General features: G+C 49.5%; 1 protein-coding gene across 7 annotated transcripts in view; it reads left to right on the top strand.

Moving 5' to 3' along the window:
* Window positions 1-25956, top strand: part of NAE1 (NEDD8 activating enzyme E1 subunit 1) — a 171471-nt gene that overhangs the window by 19525 nt on the left and 125990 nt on the right. For all 7 annotated transcript variants that reach the window (XR_003857674.1, XM_029608202.1, XM_029608204.1 and 4 more), the window contains one exon: window positions 17368-17447. Coding sequence is in view for 6 of the 7 variants with exons in the window: in XM_029608202.1 (XP_029464062.1) it covers window positions 17368-17447 (80 nt within the window). In the remaining variant the exon portion in view is untranslated. The remainder of the gene's footprint in view (window positions 1-17367; window positions 17448-25956) is intronic.

Raw genomic sequence — 25956 nt, 5'->3', positions numbered from 1 at the left:
AGATGAATTTGGTAATATTTGTAGTGGCCGAATTGTGGATTGTGGTAGTCCTAAAAGTAGGGAGTTGCAGTAGTCTGTACTTGCGAATATCATTGCCTGCAAAACTGTGCGGAAATTGTTTAGTGTTAGTAGAGGTTTAAGTCGTCTTACGATCATTAGTTTTGCATATCCTTCCTTTATTTTCAAGGAGATGTGTTGTTTCATGTTTAGCTCAGGGTCAATTATTACTCCTAGATTTCGTACTTTAGTTGCTAGCTCAGCGGTTTGGTTATTTTTAGTTGTGAGTGTTGGTTGGATGTGGTGTATGTTTTTACGTTCAAGGTGTAGGAATTCCGTTTTGTCGATGTTTATTACCAGTTCCATCTGATTTAAGAGCTGTTTAATTATCTCAAGATACATATTAGCAAGTTTCATTGTTTCTTCAATGGTGTTTACAATTGGTAGCAGTAGCTGTATATCGTCTGTGTATAAGTAGTGTATGATTCCAAGTCCTGCTAGTAGGTGACATATAGGGAGGAGATAAATGTTAAAGAGTGTTGCCGACAGGGCCGATCCCTGTGGGACACCAGTTAGCAGTGTGACTTTGTCCGAAAGTGTATTTTTAATTTGTACTTGGAAACATCTGTTTTTAAGGTATGACTCAAACCATTTTATTGTTTTATTAGTGAGACATATTTCTTTGTCTATTGAGTAGTGTTTTGTGATTTACTGTGTCGAATGCTGCAGAGAGATCTAATAGAACTAGAATGTAGTGTGTTCCAGTATCAAATCCTCTTAAGATATTATCTGATAAAGCTAATAGTAGAGTTTCAGTGCTGTAGTGTTTGCGACCTCCTATTTAAAAAAACAAAACAAAACAAAACAACCCCAAAAAAAAAACAGTTAGACACATGCCTCCGGCCGCCTCTCAGCATGTTGTCTGCCATCATGGCGCCTGTGCCTAAGAAGCTTAAGCATCTTTCTCTTTGCACTGCTTGTTATATATGCGCATCTCAGTTAGGAGTGCTTGCTGCTTTATGCCAGCGCTGTTGGAGGCTCAGGGTGAATTGTCTTCTCTGATTTCATTAAACCTGGTTCTTCCCAGCTGGATGTGGAGCTAGGTAAAGATGACTCAGGTGGGATGCCTGATTTTGGAACTCCCCTAACTGGTTCCTCAGCAGGGGAAGGTAGCTCAGTGAGTACACCTCAGGTCCCTCCCGGTCTGGATGCTTCTACCTTTTCATGGGTAGAATTTTTCCAGGGGTTAAGAAATGCCTCATTCAGCCCAAAAGAGGAGAGCCAAGGAGCGTCAGGTCTCTGATGCGACAGAGGTAACCCCTAAGGTTGGACCATTGGATGCCCATATACGACGAGGAATGGAGTTGGGGTATGAGTGTTCACAGAGTGCTGAGAGGGGGGAAGAAGAGCCCTCTGGTGTTCAAGAACTAATGACATGACTCTCCCCAGGGGAGAGATCTCCGCTGGTTAATCCTACCAAAAGGCTCCTGTTGATCCAAGGAGACCTAGGACCGACCAAGGGTGTCGGTGTGAAGGAGTCTCCCATGAAGTGAAGTGATCATCAGGAAGAACCTACGGCTTTGTATGACATCCAAGGAGCCGACCAAGCTTCCATTGGAGCAACAAATGTGGGGCCCGGAGTAAGTGAAGTGGGACCTTTAATACCACAGTTTAAGCCTTTGGTAAGGCCACAAACATTTTCCTTAGAATATATCTGGGAAGCTATTAATGATTTGAATAAAAATATGGGTTTACAAATGGTAGTAATGCTAAAAACAGTTAATGAAACTAAAAGGAATGTTGAAATGATGGAGAAAGATAGTTTGCAAATGAAAAGTGGATTGAAATTGGAAAAGTAAATGATTTACAGGCAGTAATGATAAAATAAAATCAAATATTGCAATTAAAGATAGAAAAGTTGGAAAATATTTCAAGTTCAAAGAACATTCATTGTATAAACTTTCCCAAATCACCTACTTTAACACCTATGCAGACATGGAGGTTTTAAATATATCTGAGGCAATGTTGCCTATAATTTCTAAAATATTTTATTTACCTCCACTAAAGAAATCCTCAAGTCGAAGAGATGTAGGAAATATACAAATGTAAGAACTGCAGCAAAGACAACCAACCCAAGACACTACACTTAATATATCAGAGATCCTGGAACAAACAGAATCTAATCTAATTAAGCCCTCAACATTATTAGTGTCATTTATGTTAGAATCTGATAGAGATTGGGTTTTCAAGAAATATTTTGTGAATAGGTCTAAAGAGTTTCTGGGCTGTAAAGTCCAGTTATTTCCTGACCTGGCACCATCAACTCAAAAGCGTAGGAAACAGTTTTTACTGTTAAAATCGCAAGCGTTACAACTAGGAATGTATTTTATTTTGAAATTTCCTTGCAAATGTGTAATAAAGTATGAGGGCAATACATATATATTTACACAACCGACACAGTTAACCCAGTTTATTGAAAATAGAGTGAATCTCACTTTAACCTCAACACCGGGAACCACATAGAAGTGCTCCTTAGATGTGAAGTGATCTCTCTAATATTAGAGTACCATTCCAAATGTTAATATTCTTTTGATCAATATACAATGTTGTGTATTGTATTGAAATTGTGTAGTCCACTATGGTGGGCTTGAAAGACAGGTTTTGAGTGGTTGGGAGTTATCCCTATGTAATGATTTATTTAATGGGGTAGTTCTCTATTGTATATGTAACCTGTAATGTAATTCAAGTTGTATATTGCTTGATGTTTAAAATTGTAAAATGCAATAAATTAAAAAAAAATAATAATTTTTCCAGGGGTTGTAATCCTTTCTTCAGGCGCAGTCCTCTGCCCTATCCCATGCTCCTAGAGCAGAGGTTCAGGGGGGAAAACCATGCCTGGATTTTTTGTTGGGTGCCGGAGCACTCGTGGAGTGGCATTGGGTCCTCTGGATGGAAATCCGGATGGCAGGGATGATGACGCTGATCCTGCCTCTTTTGAGGATGGTGAAAATCCCCTGGAATAGAAGCATATGCAGCTATGTTGTGGTTCTTTCATAGAGATGAACCACCAGCTCTGATTTCCCAGACCTTGAAAATTGCTTGGAGTTCCTGGGGCAGATTCAGTGTCTGAGCCAAAGAGAAATCCCATTTTGGTTTCCTTGCATAAAGCCTCTTGTTTTTTCCCCATGATGGAGCCATTCAAGAATTAATTGATCTTGAGTGGGACTCCCCAGAGGCTATTTTCAAAGAGGGTCGGATTTTGGAAGGCCTGTACCCTCTGGATCCAGTGGTAAGAGAGTGCTTATGTTTTACCTAAGGTGGAAATGCACTTGTGTATGCAGTCTCCAAGCGGATCACTATTCCTGTGGAAGGAGAAGTAGCCCTGAAGGATGCTTATGCTAAAAAGATTGAGACTATCCTTAAGCGAGCATTTGAAGCAGTGGCAATTATCTTGCAGATCACTTCTTGTTCCTTGGTGGCTCGCTCTTGTTTGCTTCTCTACCAGGAGCTCGATCACCCTGGGGTAAACTCTAGGGCAGTTGTAGAACCAGCTGCTGCCTTCTTGGTGGAGGCAGGCTGAGATTTAGTCTGCACTTCAGCCAGAGGGATGGCTTTGATAGTAGCTGCCAAGTGTCAGTTATGGTTGAGAAATTGGTCAGCTGATGCGACTTCCAAGGCTAATCTCACCAAATTGCCCCTTAATGGCTCGCTTTTGTTTGGTTGTGAGTTGGAGAAACTGGCCAGTAAGTGGAGTGAATCTCTGCTTCCTCGTTTGCAGAGGATAAGAAGCAGGTGCAGCGCTTCCTTCACATGAGATGGTGTGCTAGAGGATCCAAGCGTTTTCGACCCTGTAGAGAAGCGACCTTCAGAGGACTCGACCCTTTGGTTGGTCTCAGGCCTTTTGTCCCTGACAACCCAGAAGAAATGCAGCCTCAGGTAGTGGAATCTCCGGAGCTTCCCAGTGAAGGTTTGCTGACCCACCCCTGGGAATAGGAGATAGGAGGACACCTCTCTCTCTGTCTCTCTCTCATCAGAGGTAGGTCGAAATCACATCAGATCAGTGGGTCCTGGAGGTGATACAAGAGGAATATGTGCTGGGGTTTCGCAGTGTTCCTCAGGATGTGTTCATGGTATCTCCCTGCCAATCACCACACAAAAAAAAAAAAAAGGCAGTGGAAACTGCATTGGCAAGGCCCCTCAGTATGAGGGCTGTGGTTCCAGTGCCCACGTCTCAAGAAAATAAGGTACGATTTTCCATTATTTCGTTTAGCCAAAGAAGGAGGGCTGGTTTTGTCCTATCCTGGACCTCTAAGGTGTCAATTGTCATCTGTGAGTGAAGCATTTTTCACATGAAGACATTGTGCTCAGTGATAATGGCCTTGCAGTTGGGAAATTTCTTACCTCTCTGGATCTGTCAGAGGCGTATCTCCACATTCCCATCTGACTACAAAATCAGCGCTTCCTGCGGTTCGCAGTTCTGGGTTGCCACTGTCTGTTTTGGGCACTGCCCTTGGTCTGGCCACCGCTCCCAAAACCTGTTCCAAGGTAATGGTGGTAGTTGCGGCAGAGTTGAGAAAGGATGGACTCCTAGGACCAGTTGCTGGAATACCTGCGGGTTCGACACGAAGCAGGGCAAGGTGTTCCTGCCGAAAGCTCAAATTCATAAGTTGCTTGCTCAACTCCATCTGTTGTTGTACACTCTGTGCCTGACCATATAGTTTTACCTGCAGATTCTTGGCTTAATGGCGGCGACCCTGGAAGTGGTGCCATAGGTGAGGCGCATGTGTGTCCTCTTCAGCGCTCCCTGCTTTCTCGGTGGAATCAGCAGTCTTTGGACTATTCGATTCAGCTCCACCTGCCAATGGAGGCCTTCTCGCAACTGCAGTGGTAGCTGCAGGTGGATCATCTACGGAAGGGAGTTTCGCTGTCCTCTCTGGACTGGCTAGTCCTGACAACAGATGTGAGTCTCCTTGGGTGGGGAGCTCACTGTCAGGAGCTGACGACGCAAGGGCACTGGAGTGCAGAGAGTCTCTCTGGAATATCAATCGCCTGGAGACCAGGGCAGTCTGGTTGGCATGTTTACAGTTCGACAGGCTGCAGGGTTGCTTGGTCTGCAAAATGTCGGACAATGCAACGACTGTGTTTTAAATCAATCGGCAGGGAGGTACCAAGAGCCAGCAAGTGTCGCAGGAAATAGATCATATTATGGAACGGGCAGAGGTGCATCTCCAGATAATCTCAGCCTCACACATCGCAGGCTAAGACAATATAAGAGCAGATTTTCTCAGCAGGGAGAGTCTAGACCCAGGAGAATGGACGTTGTCAGTCGAGTTTCAGTTGATTCAGGATCACTGGGATCTCCTGCTCCTGGACCTGTTGGCGTCTTTGCACACTGTGTAAGTTTTGCGATTCTTCAGCTGCAGAAGAGATCTGAGGTCATTGGGGATCGATGCCCTAGTGTAGGAATGGCCGGAAGACAAGTTGCTGTATGCCTTTCCTCCATGGCCCATGTTTGCTTGATTGATTCGAAGGATCGTATGCCACAGATGGATGGTACTCTTGGTTGCTCCAGATTGGCCCAGGATACCATGGTGTGCAGATCTGTGGAGGTTTGCCTCTTCGACTTCCGACACACAGGAACATGTTGCAGCAGGGGCCTGTCCTTCACGAAGATCTGACTTGATTTTGACAGGGCTTGCTTGCTGAAACATGGATACTCTGCAGCAGAGAGCTAGAAAGTTGTCCACTTCCTTGGCTTATGTGCGGATTTGGAGAGTGTTTGAGGCATGGTGTGAGGATTGCGGTACTCTTCCTTATTTGGTCAAGACAGTGTTAATTTTGGAATTTTTGCAGGATGGCTTGAATAAAGGCTTGGCCCTTTGGTGAGTGGTAGACTAGATTATGCTGTCTTTCTGGGTCAACAGAGGTGAGAGGGCCTAAAAGAGAAGGTGGATAGTAATCACTGCTGTGGCGCATGTGGAGCCTATAAGTCAGTGTTGGCTACAGGGCCCTTGTGTGCATCTTGTGTCCGTGCAGGTGAACTTCCAGGAGAATTTTCCTGCAGCTCTGAGGCATCCAGTCACCTCCCCTGTTGGTTAGGGAGGCTTCCTTGGTGTATCCATGGTTACAGCCTATTGAGAAGGCCTCCAGCACACCCTCTTCAGTGGAAGCTTTGACCATCTTGCAGTTGCATTTCTGTTTGGATGGGGTTTTTGTGGATTTCCAGGTTCTGTCTCTCAAGGAGAGGCCTCACAAAAGAGTTCTAATGGGCCATCCTAGTGAATAGGGATTTCTCTCTTGTTCCTTTTTTTATGCTTGGAATCATCAAAAATGAACCATCTCTTTTAAAATTTAGGAAGATGGGGGAAGTGACATTACCTGGTGAAATGGCAGCTTAGGCTCAGAGCTCCTACTCCAGCTAAACAATCTTTTGCAGTCAGAGCGTTTTGGCCCAGTAGGAAAAGAAAAAAACTACTGTAAGTAGACTGGGGAACATCTTTGCAATGTCACAAAAGAAGCACTTTTCTTTTTCATGAGGTAATGAGTGGCAGGCATCGAGGAGGAAATAGAGGATATCTGCGTGGTCACTGAGGCAGAGCGAGATTCTGATTGTGCCGGAGTAAATAATGAAGAAGGAAGTGTGCCGACGGGAGAAGAGTTTAAGCAGTGGTTCGCGGAGATCATGCAAGATGTGGCTGGGATCAACGAGGAACTCAGTGCTATGGTGGTGAAGCTCAGAGAGATGTCGTGGACCTGAGCAGGCGAGTGGTGGAGTCGGAGGTCCGTTTGGATGAGCAGGCCATAGATCTGAACGCGCATCAAGAAGAAATGGCTGGTCTGTCCAAAACTGTGGTGGAATTGGAAGGAAAACTTGAGAACCTAGAGAACAGGTCAAGGCAGGCCAGTCTTCGCTTTTGGGATGTACAAGAGTCAGTAGAATTTGTGGATTTCTTGCAGATGGTAAATAGCATCTACATTATGATTTTGGGGGCATGGAATGCCTTCCATAAAATTGGAAAGAGTTCACAGGCTTTGGAGCTCAGCGTGGCAATTTACCCCAAGAAATTGTGGCATGCTTCCATAATTTTACTGTCAAAGAGAAAGTGGCACAACAGGTCAGAAAAATGGGACAAATCAACTGGAAAAACCAGAAGTGGACGATTTCCAGGATATCTCACCGATCACAATCAGGAAGCGCAGATAATTTAAAAGAGTGATTTCTTTATTGAAATGTGAAGAGATTAAATATCATTGGCTCTTCCCATTTCAGCTTGTATTTCTCAATTCAGGGCAAAGCAGCCAGAGTTAAAACAGTGGTTGCAGCTGTAATCTTTCTGCAGGAGGTTGGATTGACTGTATTCCTAGGAGAAACATCGGACAGCCACTTGTCTGTGGTATAGAGGAGGGAGGAACAACCTAAGTGGCTCAGAGTACCTGGGACCGGAAGATGACTGCACGGACAACCGGGGAGTCCCTCGTCACATGGAAAGGCGAGTGTGTGATGGAGATGAAGGGACAGTGTGTGTTTGTTTTATATGTTTTAGTACTAAGTTCTGCAATTTCTAAGTTACTTGCATAGGGTACTGCAGATCTCATATGCTGGGGATTTTGACACCAGATGGGTGCTAGTTGAGTGGAAGGTAATGGGGTGGGCATGGAAAAGCGTAATTTAGAATATTGCTGATGGAGCTGGGGATAATTGGGTTTGGGGTTTGAGCTGTTGAATAGCTGGGAGTCCTTCCTCAGGATAGGGGAAGTACACCATAGGAGGAGGTGGTATAAGAAGGTGGTGGAGGTGGGGATGGGAGGGAGGGGGAACTGGAAGGAGGTTTTAGGGAGTTGGGGGGACTTAAGGTCTCGGATGAGTGCCCAGGATTACGTGTCTGACTGGAGAATGGCAAATGTATATGGAATGGTTTAAGGGGAAGTGGTTGGAGAGGGATTGCATTTAAAAAGTATGTCCCTGAATGTGAAGAGACTACTCTCCTATCAAGAGAAAGCTATTGTTAAGAGTGGCAGAGAATTTGAAGGCAAATGTAATTCTTAGTCAGGCGATGCATTTAAAAGCTAGAAATGAGACTAATGTTGTCCTACGCATTATTTCGCCCCTTCTACTAAGGCTAACAGGTATGGGGGTGTGGGGATTCTGTTTGCAAAAACACAAATAGTAGATATTAAAGCGGTACTAAGGGACACAGAAGGGAGGTTTCTGATATTGAAAGTCTCTATTCAAGGGGAACTATTTACATTGATGAACATTTATGCGTCTAATGTTTCTAGGGGGGGGGTTGTCCTAATACTCTTATGGGTAGGGTTGAAGGTCATCTATTAATAGGGGGGGACCTTAACATGACGCATTATCCCTTTTTAGATAATTCAGAAGGGGGGGAGTTGGGCTTCTAAAACACAGAGATCTAAACTGAAGGAAATTCACTCTTGGAACTTGATTGATATTTGGGGATTGAGAAATTCCAAGTTGAAAGATTATTCCTTCTATTCAAAACCACGTGCATTCTATTCTGGAATAGACTTTTTCTTGTTAGATAAAATTTTAGCGGGACACATAGTGGGGACAGGGATAAATAATAACACATGGTCCAAGATGCGCCAGTGTGGGTGGAATTAAAATCGGGGCAGTACAACGCTTATTTCAGATGCCTAGGGTAGATGCACTGGTCACAGGTAGTTCAGAGAACAGAGCTTCCATTGAATCACTTGTTTACCTCCACGACTCTGGGTAGATGCACTGGTCACAGGTAATTCAGAGAACAGAGCTTCCATTGAATCACTTGTTTACCTCCACGACTCTGGCAATCCAGATTTCCATTTGTAGTGCTCAAGGCATTCTTGCACTGGATTCAACAGCTCTCAGAAAATGAACAGGCAACTAGAACCAGGGCTTTCTTGAGACCTCTACAGTTTCATTCCTATCTTGGTGGTTGCCTCATTTCCAGGACAATGAGGTCAGTCTCCCTCTGCCATTATCGGCAGTTTTCGTTAGTGGATGGTACTTCGGAACCTGTTGCGAAGATGTGTTGGGGCTATGGACACCAGAGGAGGCCTCTTGGTCCATCAGACCAGGTAATATTGTTCCCTGTACGTACCCGGATCAGTCTAGACTCCTGGGTTTTGCCCCCCCTCTAGCAGATGGAGACAGAAGTTTACACACAAAACCTTATCTAGGCTGGTGCCACCTACAATCTGGCAGTATTCTTCTGTCTCCTATCAGGTGGAGAGGGTGCAGAACCTACAGTTTGTGCTGAGGCCTAGTTTAAAAAAAAATATATATATAATAAATAGTAGAAGGAAGTCTAGTTAGGGTACTGAGATCGCAGTGGATTGCCTGCAGGTCCAGTCGCCTGCCTCCCAGGGTCCTGAAGGGACCATCCCCCCGGTTTCAGAGGCCGCTGGTGTGGAGTTATCTCCCTTGCCAGCATCTATTTTCCTCACTGGGGGTGACACCGGGGATCCCGGCTCACTCCCCCCAGGTGGTCCTGGAGCCGGCGGCGAACGGAAATGGTATTTAAAAAAAAAAAAAAAAAAAAAAAGTTTGCCTTTCTTTTGTGTTCCTTGCTTGCGAAGTTCTCTCTCGTTGCGTCCCGGCCGTGTTCAAGGGCAGTGCGCCGGGGGTTGGCACGTTTTTGCGGGTTGAATTTTTCTCTTCTTCCCTTCGCTCGCAGTTTTGAGGGCGGGCATGCCGCGACGGATGGTTTGCCGCGCTTGCGGCACTGCTCGGCGCCTCTCCCGAGACAGTCTATATTCCAGCTGTGTCGGGGGGCGAAGGGGCGTCTTCGCTCCCGGATGGAGCACGGGGTAGAGTGCCATTACGAGCCGCAGCTCCGGGGAGCAAATCCGGGTCCGGATCAGGCCCGTTACCGCGGAGCGCGGGAACGGGCGCCATTTTGGGCTCTAGAGACTCGGCAGCGGCGGGACCGTCCACCATTTTGATTTCTTCAGGTCCCGCGGTTCCCACATCCCTGTCAGATCGGGGGGAGGCGGACTCACCGCTGCGTTTATTCCCAAAACGCAGGGTCCCTGAGGGGGACAAACATGTGAGGCCACGCTCTGCCAGTGATTCGGAGGTCCCTGAAGGGGATCCTGGGGATTGCTCATCTGATTCTTCTTTTTCATTGGAGTTTGTTTTATTAATGCACAAGGCTTTTAAGGCGCGTCAGTTAGCAAGAAAGAGGTCACAGGGGTCTCATGAACCAGACCCTTCCACAGAGTCGGGGAAGCGGGCTAGGCCCGACCAGGCGTCAGATCCCACTGAGGGGCCCCGGCCCTTCAGACTGAGTGCCCCGCAGGGGGATCCTGATACCACTACGGACACCAATGACCCAGATGAGCAACAGGGGGACCAGGACCCACCGTCCCAACTCCCGAGGGGGATTGAGGGGGACGGTGAGCGGTTAAAAGGTGGCCTGAGCGGTACCCATGGGACAGACAGAGATGACCCCAAGGTAGTATGTCTTTTTCGCCGAGATGAGTTGGGACCCCTTATCCTGGCAATTCTTGGTGAGTTAGGCATTCAGTTACCGCAGGCAGAGTCCAGACTAGGGGCGACAGACCCGGTGGTCTTGGGTCTGAGAGGTCCTCCATCCGCCTTTCCGTTGCATTGTTCAGCATCGGATTTACTCTTCAAGGAATGGGATACCCCAGATTTGGGACTTAAAGTGGCTAAAGCGATGGATAAACTCTACCCTCTGCCTGAGGACGCTTTGGAGCTGCTGAAGGTCCCTAAGATAGATTCGGCGGTGGTGGCGGTCACAAAGAAGACCACCATCCCGGTTACCGGGGAACGGCTCTTAAGGATTTGCAAGATCGAAAGCTGGAGATACAGCTTAAAAAGATATTCGAAGTCTCCGCACTAGGAATTTGTGCGGCTGTCTGCAGTAATTTCGCTTTGCGAACGGGACTTCGGTGGGTTCAACAATTGTTGGCCAATGAATCTCTTTCACAGGAGGAGGCGCTTCAGGCGGGGCGTTTAGAAGTGGTGATTGCCTATAGTGCGGATGCTTTTTATGATTTACTTCGCACATCGGCTCGATCCATGGTTTCGGCAGTATTGGCACGACGTTTGTTGTGGCTACGCCATTGGGCGGCAGATGCGTCGTCTAAAGCCCGGTTAGGTTTGCTGCCATTTAAGGGCAAGTTGTTGTTTGGAAAAGAACTGGAGGATATGATTGAGTCTCTAGGCGAGAACAAGGTACATCGCTTGCTAGAGGACAGACCTAGGTCTAGAGGGTCCGTCAAGGGCCCGTTTTCGTGGAGGATGGAGGCCTCCCAACTCGTGAGGGGCAGTCTCCTCTTTTCGTCACAGTGCCAACCGGCAACAGACATACTCACAGTCCTTTCGCGGGCGCCGCTTTGGACGTCTAGGGGCTGGTACGAATACACAGAGTGGTAAGCCTTCGCAATGATGTACAGCCAGTCCACTCCTCGGTACCAGTGGTTGGAAGCAGATTAACTCGGTTTTACGAGGAGTGGACCAGGATCACCTCGGATCAGTGGGTCCTAGAGGTGATAAGTCAAGGTTACGCGTTAGATTTTGCACGGCAGCCCCGCCAGTGTTTCCTGGTATCGCCTTGCGGTTTTCCGAAAAGCACTGAGCGGTATGGGAGATGCTCAGACGCCTTCGCGACCTCGGCGCGATTGTGCCAGTTCTGCTGCACGATCTTCGCAGAGGCCGGTATTCCATCTATTTCGTGGTACCAAAGGAAGAAGGAACTTTTCGACCGATTTTTCGACCTAAAGAGCGTCAACAAGTGTCTGCGAATATCTCGTTTTCGTATGGAGACCCTAAGGTCCGTGATTGCTTCGGTGAGACAGGGAGAGTTTCGAGCATCTCTGGATCTCACGGAAGCGTATCTTCATATCGGAATCCGTACAGAGCACCAACGATACCTCAGGTTCGCCGTGCTGGGACAACAAATCTGGCAAACTGTGTTTAGAGGTTCGTGTAAGGGCATGGCGGCCTCTAAAGATAGTCTAGCTCACTGGATCAGAGACACAATTTGTTTGGTGTATCTCCTTAGCAGTTGGCGAGCCTCTGAGAATGTTCACGCCAGTTCTACTAGGGCCCAGTTTTCTTCTTGGGTGGAAGTGGTTGTAGAAGCACTGGTGAACATTTGCAGGACAGTTGTTTGTTTATTCTTCCATTCCTTTGTGAAACATTACTATCTAGATGTGTTTGCTAATGGGGATACAGCTTTTGGAGCTGGGGTCCTTAAAGTGACTCTTATTTCCCTCTCCCTTAATATTTGAGGCTTGGGTACTTCCCACCTGTTTGGACTGGATTGGCGTAGCAGGAATAAATGGAAGGAGAAATTTTCTTATCTGTTAATTTTCTTTCCATGAATCCTGCTACACCAGTCCAGGATCCTCTCAGGAAGTTGGGCTGGCTGTCTTATTTATTTAATTTATTTATTTACGATTTTTATATACCGATGTTCATTTCAAAAAGAGATATCACATCGGTTTACAATAAGGTACAATAGGTAATTCACTATCCCCTAAAAGGGCTTACAATCTAAAATTTTTGTACCTGAGGCTAAGAGATTACAAAAATAAAATCATCAAAATCAAAGTTCTTAACAATTAAGCAAAAGGTATAACAAGGAGCATATTAAACAAATAATACAAAGGGGTGCATGATTTATTTCGCTACTATATGTATATATATATTTTTTTAAGAACAAGTGTCCAACTTTATCTTTTCTTATTCCCTATCTGTTCTTCTCATTATACTTTTTTTCTTTGGTTTTTATACAGGAGGGTGGACTTGAGGGTTATTTCTCTCCAAGCATTTTTGGGATGTTTGAATTAATTTTGGTTAATGCAATTCATGTTCAGTACTTTGTCATATGAATGCTGGAGTTTCTCTGTACTACACCACCTCCGCATAGCAGTGATAATGTCAAAGAGAGAGTCTGTGTGCTCTGCCTATCTGCTAATAGGGGGACATAACCCACCTGTTTGGATTGGACTGAACTGGTGTAGCAGGATTTATGGAAAGAAAATTAACAGGTAAGAAAAATTTCTTCTTTTGAATCAACAGCAGCATTTAATCGGAAACCAGTGCTCGTTACCTGAGAAAAGAAATGGTATGAGAATGGTGGGAATCTGAGAGAAGAGAAGAACTGCAAAATGTTGAAGAGCCTGGAGTGGGCGGAAGGCAGAGGCAGGAAGATCTGTGGTAGTTGAGTTTTGAGTTAGAAAGAGTTGGCAGGAATGAGCAGCTAGCACTGAAAATTACAGTTGTATATTATATAGAATGACCTTGTGGAGCAAGGTTGAGAACAGCTAATAATCAGGTCTATCCAGTACCGAGCGGTAGGAAGAGCTGCGTTAGTGCCTGCGGCACCTGCGGTTGCCGCACGCACAGTGCAGCTCACCTACCGCTCGATCCTGAACACTAATTTTATTTAAATGTAAACCGCGTCCGTGAAGCCTTAGGTCCGCGCAACCCATTTTACTGGATAGAGCGCCTATACAGTATCCTGGGTGCGCGGGCCTAAGGCTTCACGCCACGCTGGTATCTGTCATTTCAAATGTCATTTGAAATGACAGATACCAGGGAGGAGGGGAGAAGAGATGACAGCGGCGAAGCAAAAAAAAAGCGAAAAAAACGTTGCAGCCCCCCTCCGATGCCCGGACTGGGGCTGCCACGGAGACTGCAACGGCGAAGCAAAAAAAAACCAAAAGCAATTTTGGTTTTTTTTTTTCCAAAAGCGAAAAAACCAAAAGCAAAAAGTAAGTCGCTTCGCCACTTCACTCTTCCCTCCTCCCGGAGCAGGGCGCGAAAAGCAGCCTTGCTCCGGGAGGAGGGAAGCGGCGAAGCGACTTACTTCTTGCTTTTGGTTTTTTTTTTTTTGCTTCGCCGCTGTGTCTCATCTCCTCCCGGAGCAGGGCGCGAAAAGCAGCCTTGCTCCGGGAGGAGGGAGAGACACAGCGGCGAAGCAAAAAAAAAAACCAAAAGCAATTTTGGTTTTTTTTTTTTTTCAAAAAGCGACAATTTTGGTTTTTTTCCAAAAGCGACTTATTTTTGGGATCTGTCAAGATCCCAAAAGTAAGTCGCTTTTGGACGCCTGCACAACTTACTTTTGCAGCCATCAGCAAACACGATCGTAGCTCCTCCCGACGAAGACGAAGATGGCCGCCTGCACGGGGGAAAGCGTGCAATTGGCCGCTCAAGACGTGGCGTCACATCCCGTGACGCCAAACGTCGTGACATCACGTCTTCAGCGGCCAATTGCACGCTTTCCCCCGTGCAGGCGGCCATCTTCGTCTTCGTCAGGAGGAGCTACGATCGTGTTTGCTGATGGCTGCAAAAGTAAGTTGTGCAGGCGTCCAAAAGTAAGTCGCTTTTGGAAAAAAAACAAAATTGTCGCTTTTTGGAAAAAAAACCAAAATTGCTTTTGGTTTTTTTTTGCTTCGCCGCTGTGTCTCTCCTCCTCCCAGAGCAAGGCTGCTTTTTGCGCCCTGCTCCGGGAGGAGGGAAGAGTGAAGCGGCGAAGCGACTTACTTTTTGCTTTTGGTTTTTTCGCTTTTGGAAAAAAAAAAAACCAAAATTGCTTTTGGTTTTTTTTTTGCTTCGCCGTTGCTTCGCCGTTGCAGTCTCCGTGGCAGCCCCAGTCCGGGCATCGGAGGGGGGCTGCAACGTTTTTTTCGCTTTTTTTTTGGCTTCGGGAGCAGGGGAGAGGACTGGGGCTGCCACGGAGACCGGCACCCATGATCGCGGCCGGGGCAGGTGAGCGGGGGCTGGGGGAAAGCTTGCCACCTACCCTTACCCCTGCCTCTACCGCAGGGGTCAGGGTAGGCGGTAAGTTTGCAGGTTAAACGCGCGACAAAACGGCAGAGAAAACTAGCGATAGTCGGGGCGCGGGTTACGGGATGCTAGGGAATAGCTAATTCGCTCGTTTGCATGCAATATACATGCTGCGTGCGGTAGGGGTTGCCTGGGGAATTTAGGACGCGGTAGGAGTAGGTTAAAGGGGATTTGGGATCGCAGGAAGGGCTAACGCGGCCGGAAAGTGAGTAAAAAGCGGCTTAGGAGCAGGGTAAATGCGGCCGCACTTTACAGGATAGACCTGAATTTGAGCTGTTTTGATAGTGCAACTGCCTTAAATCCATTATTTCCTAGCATGTAGCCTGATAGACTCAGGACCAATGGGGTTATGCTCCCCTGCCAGCAGATGGAGAAGGAGTCAGGTTTCAAAGCTGATGTTACCCAACATACACTCCTGCAGTGACCTCAGCCCTTCAGTATTTCTCAGTCTCCAACAGATGTAGATATGCTTTTCCTATGGGGATCACTGTACTTTTTGGAAGAAAAAATTCTACTTTTAAATTGGAGAAAAGATTGAGCCCCGCTCTCCTACGGTGATACCTAAAAGGTCCCTCCCCAAGTTGAGAATTCCTGAAGTGATTTTCGAGATTCCTCAGAGGTATGTCTTGGTCTGGTAACAGATTCCCAGCATGGAGTTTGCTGCTTAAGCAGCTGAAAGGCAGAGGGTGCATAAAGCCGAGTGCAGCGGTGACGGGCAAAACCCTCTTCTCCCGCAGCTGGAGACCGTCTCTATACTCAGCCGATAAGCGCTGAGCCCAGGTAAGTTTAAAAAAAAGAAAAGAGAAGAGGATTCCTCCTGATTCAGAGACGTTTTGGACATTTTGGAGGGGTTTTGCTAAGACTTCCTCCGATCTCTTTGTTCGGCGTGCCGTACCATAGTCTTCCTGATCCCGTTGGGGTAAGGGGAAGTGGGCTTCTGACCGGGTTGAGCAGCCTCCTGGTGGGCTAGGCCCCTCTTTAGGCTTGGTTGGCACACCGCATGGTAGGCCTCAGTGGCGCTATCTGGTCCGCAAGACGAGACTGCCTGTTTGTCCTTCACGGTGGAAAGAGGCAGGGCGAACCAGCTTCACGGGCTACCATAGTTCGCTGGATTAAGGAGGTGGTCACAGAAGCCTATATGGAGGAAGGAAAGCCATTACCTTTTCAAGTTAAAGCTCATTCCACTAGGGCTCAGGCAATCTCATGGGCGGAAGCTAGACTGCTGCCTCCCATTGACATCTGCCGAGCAGCGACAAGGTCCTCCTTGCACACCTTCTCTAGGTTCTATCGCCTGGACATTCAGGCCAGAGAGGACGCAGCCTTCGCAAGGGTGGTGTTAACCGGACCGTGGGCAGCCTCCTGCCCCGATCGGGAGTAGCTTTTGTACATCCCATTGGTCCTGAGTCCATCGCTAGGAAATGGAGAAATTTACTTACCTGATAATTTTGTTTTCCTTAGCCCAGTTGCCCAAGAACGGTGCCAAGGATTCGCCCATGGAGTGAATATCTATTCCAAGAGATTACGGGTAAGCTGTCATCCAGTCCATAGATCAGGGCATCTATAATTTTACTGTGTTTGGAGTACAGTTATGGTTATCCCTTTTTAATCGTTTTTTCATTAGTATGTCCACAGCAGCTTTTGAAGAGAATACTGAAGGGCTGAGGTCACTGCGGGGGTGTATGTAGGGTGACATCAGCTTTGAAACCTGACTCAGTCTCCATCTGCTGGCAGGGGAGCATAACCCCATTCGTCCTGAGTCCATCTGTCTGCACTAAGGAAAACAAAATTATCAGGTAAGTAATTTCTCCAATATACCAAATGTGTGCCTCTTACAGTCACTGTGTCTTAAGGAATTTCAGTTTTAAGGGCATTCTCTTAGTTTTCTGACTTACACTAATAATTTTTATTTTTTAAGGGCCTGTCAAAAATGATGGGCAAAAAAGGCATATATGTATAACCTCATACCCCCCTCAGCCCCAGCTGAGGGGGGTATGAATTACATTTGCACTTCTCACAGTGGGTAAAAAGTATGGGCTTGATTTTCAAAAGCATTTACATGCTTAAAAATGGGTTTTACACATGTAAATGCAATTTATCCATGTAAGTTGGCTTTTGAAAATTGCTGCCATTTATGCCATTGAATTGTCCATAGGCTTTTGAAAATTGCTACAATAGTAGTTACATTTACGTATGTAAATTATTTTGAAAATTACTTCCTAAATGCGCTATTGCACTGCAAGCATACTTTTATCCTTACACAGACCTGACCATTCTGAAACGTGTTTACACTTACACATATCCTCACACACTGGAAATGTGCAAACAAGCGCTGTCTTTGTCTCGTGCGAAAATCATCTCTTCTATTTCTTCTGCAGTTGAAGTTATTAAAGCACAATTTTGGGTGGGATACTGAGAGGAGAACCTACATAAACAAAATCTCTTGAAAATGCAGCACAAATGAGCAACACAAAAATATAGCATTTAGAGAGAATGGATTTTATATGTTGTTTAGAGTAATATGTCTTTTTTTTTTTTTTTCCCAGAGCCCAGAACAACTTCTAGATAATGATCCTTCATTCTTCTGTAGGTTTAACCTGGTTGTTGCAAGTCAGTTAACAGAGAGGTAAATGTTGCCCTACTTTGAATGTTTTCAGAGTGTAGTTTGTCTTTCTGTCTAGAAATATTCAGAATCAAACAGCCTTTCCGAAAGATCACTAGGTTAAAGAGTCTCCTCCTTACCTGCTCTGTATTATATACTATGGGCCGGATTTTAAAAGGGTTAAGCGCATAAGGTACGCGCGTAACCCTTTTAAAAACCCCCTGTGTGCGCTGAGCCTATTTTGGATAGGCTCTGCGGCGAGCGCAAGCCCCGGGACGCGGCATGTTGGGGGGCGTGTCGGGAGTGATGCAGCGTTTTCGGGGTGTGTCCGGGGCGTGTTTCCAGCTCGGGGGTGTTTCGGGGGCGTGGCTGAGTGCCCGGACACAGCGGCCTGTGTCGGGGCCTGCCGCACCGGCGTGCGTAAGTTGCTACTGCCCGGAGGCAGTAATAACTTTTAAGATAAAGGTAGGGAGGGGGTTTAGATAGTTCCCGGGGGGTGGGTTAGGTAGGGGAAGGGAGGGGAAGGTGCGGGGGGGGGGGGGGGTGTGTGTGTGTGTGTGAATGGAAAGTTCCCTCCGAGGCCACTCCGATTTCGGAGCGGCCTTGGAGGGAACGGACAGCGTGCGCCGACTCCGGATTTTATAAGATACGCGCATATCTTATAAAATCCTGCGTAGATTTGTAAAATCTACCCCTATGTTTATAAATGTGACTGCCTGCCTAATTGTGGCTCCTTCCAGGTTTAGCTTCTCTCTCGCACCTCTCTGAGTGCAGTTAGAGCATTACTTGAGGATTGTCAGACAGGACTATGGATAAAGTGAAAGAAAATAACTTAAAAATATTATGAAGTTGCAGTATTTAGGATTTTATTTATTTTTGCCTGGTAATTTTCTCCTATTTATTTAAGAATCTTGCTCATTTGGAGCTAGCCTTTATTGGGCATTGGCATCCTGAACCTTGATGTGCATCCAACCAGAAAGGGAGATTTTTCCTCAACCAGAGGTCCACAAGTTGCACCCCCCCCCCCCCCCCCCCGAGCTGGCTGATGAAATGAACCTTACGTCTGGCCACTAGGTGTCACTGTTGAGCAATGACAGAGACTCCTTTCCCCTACCAAGGACTTGTGAATGCTGCCTTTGCCGCATTCTTGGCTGGCATGGGAATGAAACTCAGGTCTTCCGCATGGTGGTGCAGTCCGGCTTGGAAATTTTTATTTAACAATTGGCATCTATAATTAGGAAGGGTTTTTCTATTCTTTTTGAAAGAAAACTGTTTTCCTGTATGTACCCGGATCAGTCCAGACAGTGGTTGAGCCTCCTTTCCAGCAGGTGGAGACAGACCAAAACTTGAAGGATGACCTATATCAGGACAGAGCCTATCCTCTACCCCTTCGGTATTTGTCTGTCTCTAGCAGGTGCAGCATCTCCCCTTCGGTTCTCTGCTGTAGGCTAGTCAGCCTCTTCTTCTTTCTTTTTCGGCTCAAGCAAGTAGTTCTTTGATTCCCGCTTGTTTTAGAAACAAAGGAAAAAAATCTAGGAAGAAAATTTTGCCTTCTTTTAGTGCTTTTACTGTTTTTGTGTGGGAGACGTCCGTCTCCCAGCTCTTGCCCGGCTCAGGGGGGGCTTTGCCCCTTTTGCAGGAGGGGGTTCCCTGCATAGTCCTGAGTCCGTGGATGCTTCCAGGTGTGGGGACCGATGCTCTCTGGGCCTCATTCCCCCTCTGGCTGCCGAGAGGGTTTTTAACCCGCTGCTGCGCTCAGTAAAAAAAAAAAAAAAGGAGTTTAAAAGTTTCAAACTTTCAGTAAGTTGCAGGTACTCACCTACCTCTAACTTATTTGCAGCAGTTGACCAGCTTTTTTATTTTTTTCTGGTCAGAGTAGGGCTAGAACTGGCAGCCAGAGAAGCAGAAGGCAGCAGGTTTTCCGCCTGCTCTCTCCTGCTGTGCAGGCTGTCAATCAAGCTTTTTTTTTCAGCTTTTTTTTCTTCGGCCGCGGCTTAGCTATGTCCAGGCTGGCAGCCTGCCTTTCTTGTGGGCTGTCCTCTTCGCATTTTTCGCGGCAGGGCCTCTGCACTGCTTACCTGCCGGGTGGGGAAGGTCCCTCCTTGGCAGGACAAGCAAATTTAGCCCGGGGCTCCACTCCTCCCGGCATGGCTAGGCCTTTCCCGGGTCGGCAGAGCCCGGGAACGGCCGCCATCTTGGATTTTTCATTGGGGCCGATTTCAGTGCTCCCTGGGGCTGGGGGGCCAGATATTTTTGATTTAACCCCCGATTTGGCCCCCGCGGGTGCCCAGGAGGGGGTCCTGACCTTCCCTCGCCCCCCCCCCCCCCCCCCCCCCCGCCAAATCCAGGGTCCCTTTTTCAGCAGATTTCGTCCTCCTCATGCACAAATCTTATCTAGCTAGCCTGCATGAGCTGGACGAAAGCCCCCCCCGCTTGCTCCCCCCCGCCAAAGATCCCTCGCTCAGCGACATTGACCACTGGACCGGCCGCGGAGCCCCAGGGACCAGTTCGGGTGCGGGTGGTCCCGGGGGTGCCCCCCCCCCCCGGGTCTCTCCCGTGTCCTCGGATCCCACTGCTTCCTCGGATTCGGCAGATGCCCCCCCCTAGGGGGGGATGACCCTAGAGCCCTCCGTCTTTTTCGTAAGGAGGAATTAGAGCCCCTCCTCCCTTTTGTTTTGCAGGAGCTGGGTCTGGAGAGTCACTCCGTGGATTATCTCATGGCCTCGCTCCCTAAGGATATGAACCCGGTTCTGGGAGGGCTCCGGGCTCCGGCCTCGGCCTTTCCCTTCCACCCCATGCTTAAGCTCCTTATCCTGAGGCTCCTGAGGGTGCGCTTCGGGTGGGGCGTGCGATGGATAAGCTCTATCCCCTCCCGGAGGAGGGCTTGGAGCTGTTGCGATATCCATCGGTGGATTCTTATGTTTCTGCAGTGGCCAAGCACACCACGATTCCAGTGGAATTTTCCACGGCCTTGAAGGATTCACAAGATCGTAAGCTGGAGGATCACCTGAAGCACATCTTCGACGTTCTGGCCCTTGGGGTCCGGGCGTCTTGCTGTAGCAGTCTCATGATGCGAGCGGGCCTCCAGTGGGTCCAACAGTTACTCTGCGCCCGGGAGCTTCCGCCAGGTGAGGCAGAACAAGCCGAACGTCTGGAGGCAGTCACCGCTTACGTATCGGACGCCCTCTACGATCTGGTCCGTGTCCAGGCGAAGGGGATGGTTTCGGCAGTGGCGGTCCGGAGGCTCCTTTGGCTACACCACTGGTCGGTTGATCAGTCCTCGAAGACTCGGCTGGACACACTGCCCTTCAAAGGTAAGATGCTCTTTGGCGAGGATCTTGAGAAGCTTATGGATCCTTGGCTGACAACAAGGTCCATAAGCTCCCAGAGGACCGCCCTAAGTCTTCCCGATCCTTCGCGGCCTCTCGCTCTCGCTTCAGGGGTCAGTGTCGCTTCGCTTCTCGGGGGCGGGGCGGTTCTGCGAGGGGGTCTTCTCGTGCGCAGTCCTGGTCGCAGTCCTTTTGTGGCAGACGGCCCTTTCGTGAGGGCCAGCCTGTGCGTGCCGCCGCTAAACCTGCCACGCAATGAAGTTCAGCCGACCCATTCCTCCGTTCCTTACCTCGGCGGACGCCTCTCCCTGTTCTTCGAGGAATGGGTCAAGATCACGTCGGATCAGTGGGTCCTCGACATTATCAGAGAAGGGTACGCTTTCGACCTCATCAGGGAACTTCCAGATCTCTTTCTTTTCTCGCCTTGCGGCCGGGCCAAGAGGGACGCGGTGGTCCAGACTCTCTCCAAGCTTCTGGATCTGGGAGCGGTGGTCCCAGTCCCGGAAAGGGAAATTGGCGCCGGCCAGTATTCTATTTACTTCACCGTGCCCAAAAAGGATGGGTCCTTCCGCCCAGTACTGGACCTCAAGAGGGTCAATCGGGCTCTCAAGATCCCCCACTTTTGCATGGAAACCCTGCGGGCGGTTATTGCGGTGCTCCGCCCCGGAGAGTTCCTTGCTTCCCTCGATCTCGCAGAAGCTTATTTTCATATTCCCATTCACCGCGACTATCAGAAGTATCTCAGATTCCACATTCTCAACCAGGACTTCCAGTTTCGAGCTCTCCCCTTCGGCCTCGCAACGGCTCCTCGCACCTTCACGAAGGTCATAGTAGTAGTAGTGGCGGCCTTGCGCCGGGAGGGGATTCTCGTCCATCCCTATCTGGACGATTGGCTCATCAGGGCCAAGTCTGAGACCTCTTGCCGGCGGGCGGTGGATCGCGTCTTGGAGCTCCTTGCCTCTCTCAGGTGGATAGTGAACTTTTCCAAGAGCAAGCTTCAGTCCTCCCAGGAGTTGGAATTTCTGGGAGCCCACTTCGACACCCGAGTAGGCAAGGTTTTCTTACCTCGGGCGCGAGCCCTCAAGCTGATCAATCAGGTCCAGACTTTGATTGCCCTACCCTCCCCGACAGCCTGGGATTATCTCCAAGTCCTGGGATCCATGGCTTCTACCATCGACCTTGTCCCCTGGGCTTTTGCTCATATGCGTCCGTTACAGAAAGCTTTGCTGTCCCGTTGGCAGCCAGTGTCTGAGCAGTTCCACATAGTCCTTCCGTTCTTGGATTCTACTGCCGACGAATTTCAGTGGTGGCTGTCTCTTCCTCATCTTCTGCAAGGGATGCCTCTTCAAGCTCCACTGTGGACGATAGTGACCACGGACGCCATCCTGTTGGGCTGGGTCCACCCAGGGAACATGGTCACAGACTCAGTCGCGCTGGCACATCAATCGACTGGAAACTTTGGCGGTCTGCCTGGCGCTTCAGGAGTTCCTTCCCCTGATCCGCGGCAAGGCGGTACGAGTCCTGTCTGACAACTCCACCACAGTGGCCTACATCAATCGCCAAGGGGGCACTCGCAGTCCCCTGGTAGCCTTAGAAGCCAGCCGTCTCCTCGCTTGGGTGGAGCATCACCTACAGTGCCTTGTGGCTTCTCACATCGCCGGAAAAGACAATGTTCAAGCCGACTTCCTCAGCTGGCAGTCGCTCGATCCGGGAGAGTGGGAGCTCTCTGACGCGGCCATGGCTCTGATAGTGGACAGGTGGGGTCCGCCTCACCTGGACCTCATGGCGACTCTGCGCAATGACAAGGCCAATCGGTTCTTCAGCCGCTGGAGGGAGCACGGCTCAGAGGGCGTGGATGCTCTGGCTCTACCTTGGCCAGCGGACATCCTTCTGTACGTGTTTCCCCCGTGGCCACTGGTGGGGAAAGTTCTCAGGAGAATCGAGCTCCACCGGGGACCGGTGATTCTCGTCGCTCCCGAGTGGCCGCGAAGGCTGTGGTTCGCGGATCTCATCAATCTAGCCGTGGACGGGCCCCTGCACCTCGGTCATCTCCCTCGTCTCCTCCGGCAGGAGCCTTTATTTTTCGACCAGGCCGATTGCTTCTGTCTTGCGGCCTGGCTTTTGAACGGCGTCGCCTGAGGCACAAAGGTTATAGGGAGGAGGTCATCTCCACCCTGTTGCGAGCCCGGAAGCAGTCGACTTCTCTGGCCTATGTGCGCATCTGGAAAGTTTTTGAGTCCGCGTGTACGGAGGCAGGTGTCCATGCTACTCCGCCTCGATTCCTTTGATTCTTTCTTTTCTTCAGAAGGGTCTCTCTAAGGGCCTCTCCTTCAGTTCTCTACGCGTTCAAGTCTCTGCACTCGGCTCTCTCCTGGGTCGGGTGGACGGTCATGCCTTAGCAGCTCACTCTGACGTGATTCGTTTCCTGAGGGGCGTTAGACACCTCCGCCCCCCCCTCTCGGGCCACGTGTCTGTCGTGGAGTCTCAACCTAGTCCTTCGTGCTCTCTGTGCGGCTCCCTTCGAGCTTCTTCGCCATGCTACGCTCAAGGATCTTACTCTAAAGACTGTCTTTCTGGTCTCTATTTCCTCTGCTCGCCGTATTTCCGAGCTTCAGGCGCTGTCCTGTCGGGAGCCCTTCTTGCGTTTCTCGGATTCCGGGGTTTCTCTCAGGACGGTTCCTTCTTTCTTGCCTAAGGTTGTCTCCGCTTTTCATGTCAACCAGTCTGTCGAACTCCCAGCGTTCTCTCCGGAGGAGATTGCAGGTACGGCAGGTGGCGACCTTCGTCGGCTAGATGTAAAACGAGTCTTGCTTCGCTATCTCCAGGTCACCAATGACTTCCGGGTATCGGACCATCTCTTCGTCCTTTGGAGTGGTCCCAACAGCGGTAAACAGGCTTCTAAGACCACGATTGAGCGGTGGTTGAAGGAAGCCATTTCCTCGGCGTATCTTTGTCAAGGTCGTCCGCTTCCTGAGGGTCTGAAGGCCCATTCTCTGCGTTCTCAGGCTATTTCGTGGGCGGAGAGTCAATCTGTCTCCCCGCAGGAGATTTGCAGGGCCACCACTTGGACGTCTCTGCACACTTTTGCTCGGCACTACCGTCTGGATGTACACGCTCCGGTGTTCGGTTCCTTTGGGCGGCAAGTGCTTCGAGCGGGACTGTCTCGGTCCCACCCAGTTTAGGGAAGCTTTGGTGCATCCCACTGTCTGGACTGATCCGGGTACGTACAGGAAAGGAAAATTAGTTCTTACCTGTTAATTTCCTAGCGTGTAGCAGATGGATTCAGGAACAATGGGTATAGTGTACTCCTGTTAGCAGTTGGAGACGGATCAGATTTCAATCTGACGTCAGCCCCTAGTACATATACCCCTGCAGGAAGTGCAGCTCCTCAGTATTTTCCGTCTCCATAGAGGTTAGGGACTATCTGCACGCTCTCAGAGCGTTAGACCAAAATTTAAAGAACAAAACCTAAATTAAGAAGAAACCTACCTGAAGACGAGCTCCGCACTCCTGCGGTGATACCCTCGGGTCCCTCCCCCAGTTGAGTTTCCCGAGGTGATTTCCGTGGTCTCTCGGAGGTGAGCCTCGGTCCGGTGGCCGATTCGCGGCAGGGACTTAGCCCTCGAATCCTCGGGCATGGCGTAGAGGCAGCCTCGGTCCGGTGGCCAAATCGCGGCGAGGACTTAGCCACCGTTCTCGGGCACGGCTGAGAGGCAGCGGGTGCACCCCCTCGAGCGCGGCGGTGAAGGTATTTGCCCTCTCCCCCCGCAGCCGGAGACCGCCCGGAGCAAAACCGGGAAGCGCCGAAGACAAGGTAAGGTGTAAATCTTCTACTTAATCCGGTCTCCGAAGATCGAGGAGGAGCACAGATCGGCGATCGGAATCTGTGCCACCGGGTTGATCCGCCCTAGCAGGGCCAGGCTCCGGCTTTTCCAGGGTCTGCCCATGTGGAGACCCTCCAAGGAGGTCGCCATATTGCCCACACACTCGCCGTCGCCATCTTGGCCTTGTTCGCCGCGCCACCCGCCGTCCGATCCGAGCGCACAAATTGAGCTAAGCGCACAAAATTATTTGTGCGCATATTCTTAGGCGCACATAAAACCTTAAGTGCATAAGTTACGCGCACAGTACAAGGCGCACATCTATGGCTAGACGCACACCTGCGTGCACATATCAGACGCAATGGAGCGCATAAGAGCTTACGCGTCCACAGAAATGGCACCTCCAGAAATAGGAATAAAAACTCAAGGCCTCTGCCCAGCATGCCACATCAGAGCCGCACAGAGCGAGGAAGCAGACACCCTATGCACACACTGTGAGGAGGCCCTGGGAGATCCAGGTCAGGGCTAGTCCCACCCAGGGCCCAGTGCTAGCTCCTCAGGGGGCACCCCGGACCTAGCAGGCCCCAGTGAGTCCACCCCACAGACGGGGACCCCCAGGGAACCGGCGCCCCTCAGACCCAGCATCGATCTCCTAGGTAGAGTTATTTAAGGGGATTCACGCCTTTGTCAAGATGCAGACTGAACCCCCATATGCGACACCGGAAGACCCTCATGCCCCAGGACCCTCGAGGCCTAGGCACAGGCTCCCACCACCCAGAAGCCCCGCCTACGGGGACACGGATTTCTCCGAGGAAGAAGTCGAGCCCCTTGAGGAGGGAGAACTTCCCTCGGGGACAGAGCCACACCGAACCATGAGACGCTTCTTCTCAAAGGATGAGCTTCCGGACCTTGTATCCCAATGCCTATCGGAACTCGCTATCCCGGGCCAAGGCACCCCAGGGGAACCTAGAATGAACCCCCTGCTGGAGGGCCTTCGACAGACTTCTCGCCATTTTCCTCTCTTACAGGCCGCACAACAGCTAATTGACCTGGAGTGGAATGTGCCGGAGTCCTCTTTCAAAGGGGGTCGAGCCTTATCGGCCATGTACCCCCTGGACCCAGCAACCAAGGAGCTTCTGGCGTGCCCTAGAGTGGACGAGGTCACTAAACGCACTACCATCCCAGTGGAGGGAGGAGCGGCGCTCAAGGATGCACACGACCGGCGCCTGGAAGCCATACTAAAACAAGCATTTGAGGTGGTAGCCATGTCCCTGCAAATTGCGATCTGCTGCACCGTGGTGACACGTTCCTGTTTATCCCAAGCCAGGAACAACACCCCGGGAGAAGACATGGAATCAGCACTATCATTCCTCACTGACGCGG

This window comes from Rhinatrema bivittatum, chromosome 7, assembly GCF_901001135.1.
Source record: "Rhinatrema bivittatum chromosome 7, aRhiBiv1.1, whole genome shotgun sequence".
Classification (NCBI taxonomy): Eukaryota; Metazoa; Chordata; class Amphibia; order Gymnophiona; family Rhinatrematidae; genus Rhinatrema; species Rhinatrema bivittatum.
Note: the sequence above shows the minus strand (reverse complement) of the source record. Positions and strands in the feature narration are given on the sequence as shown.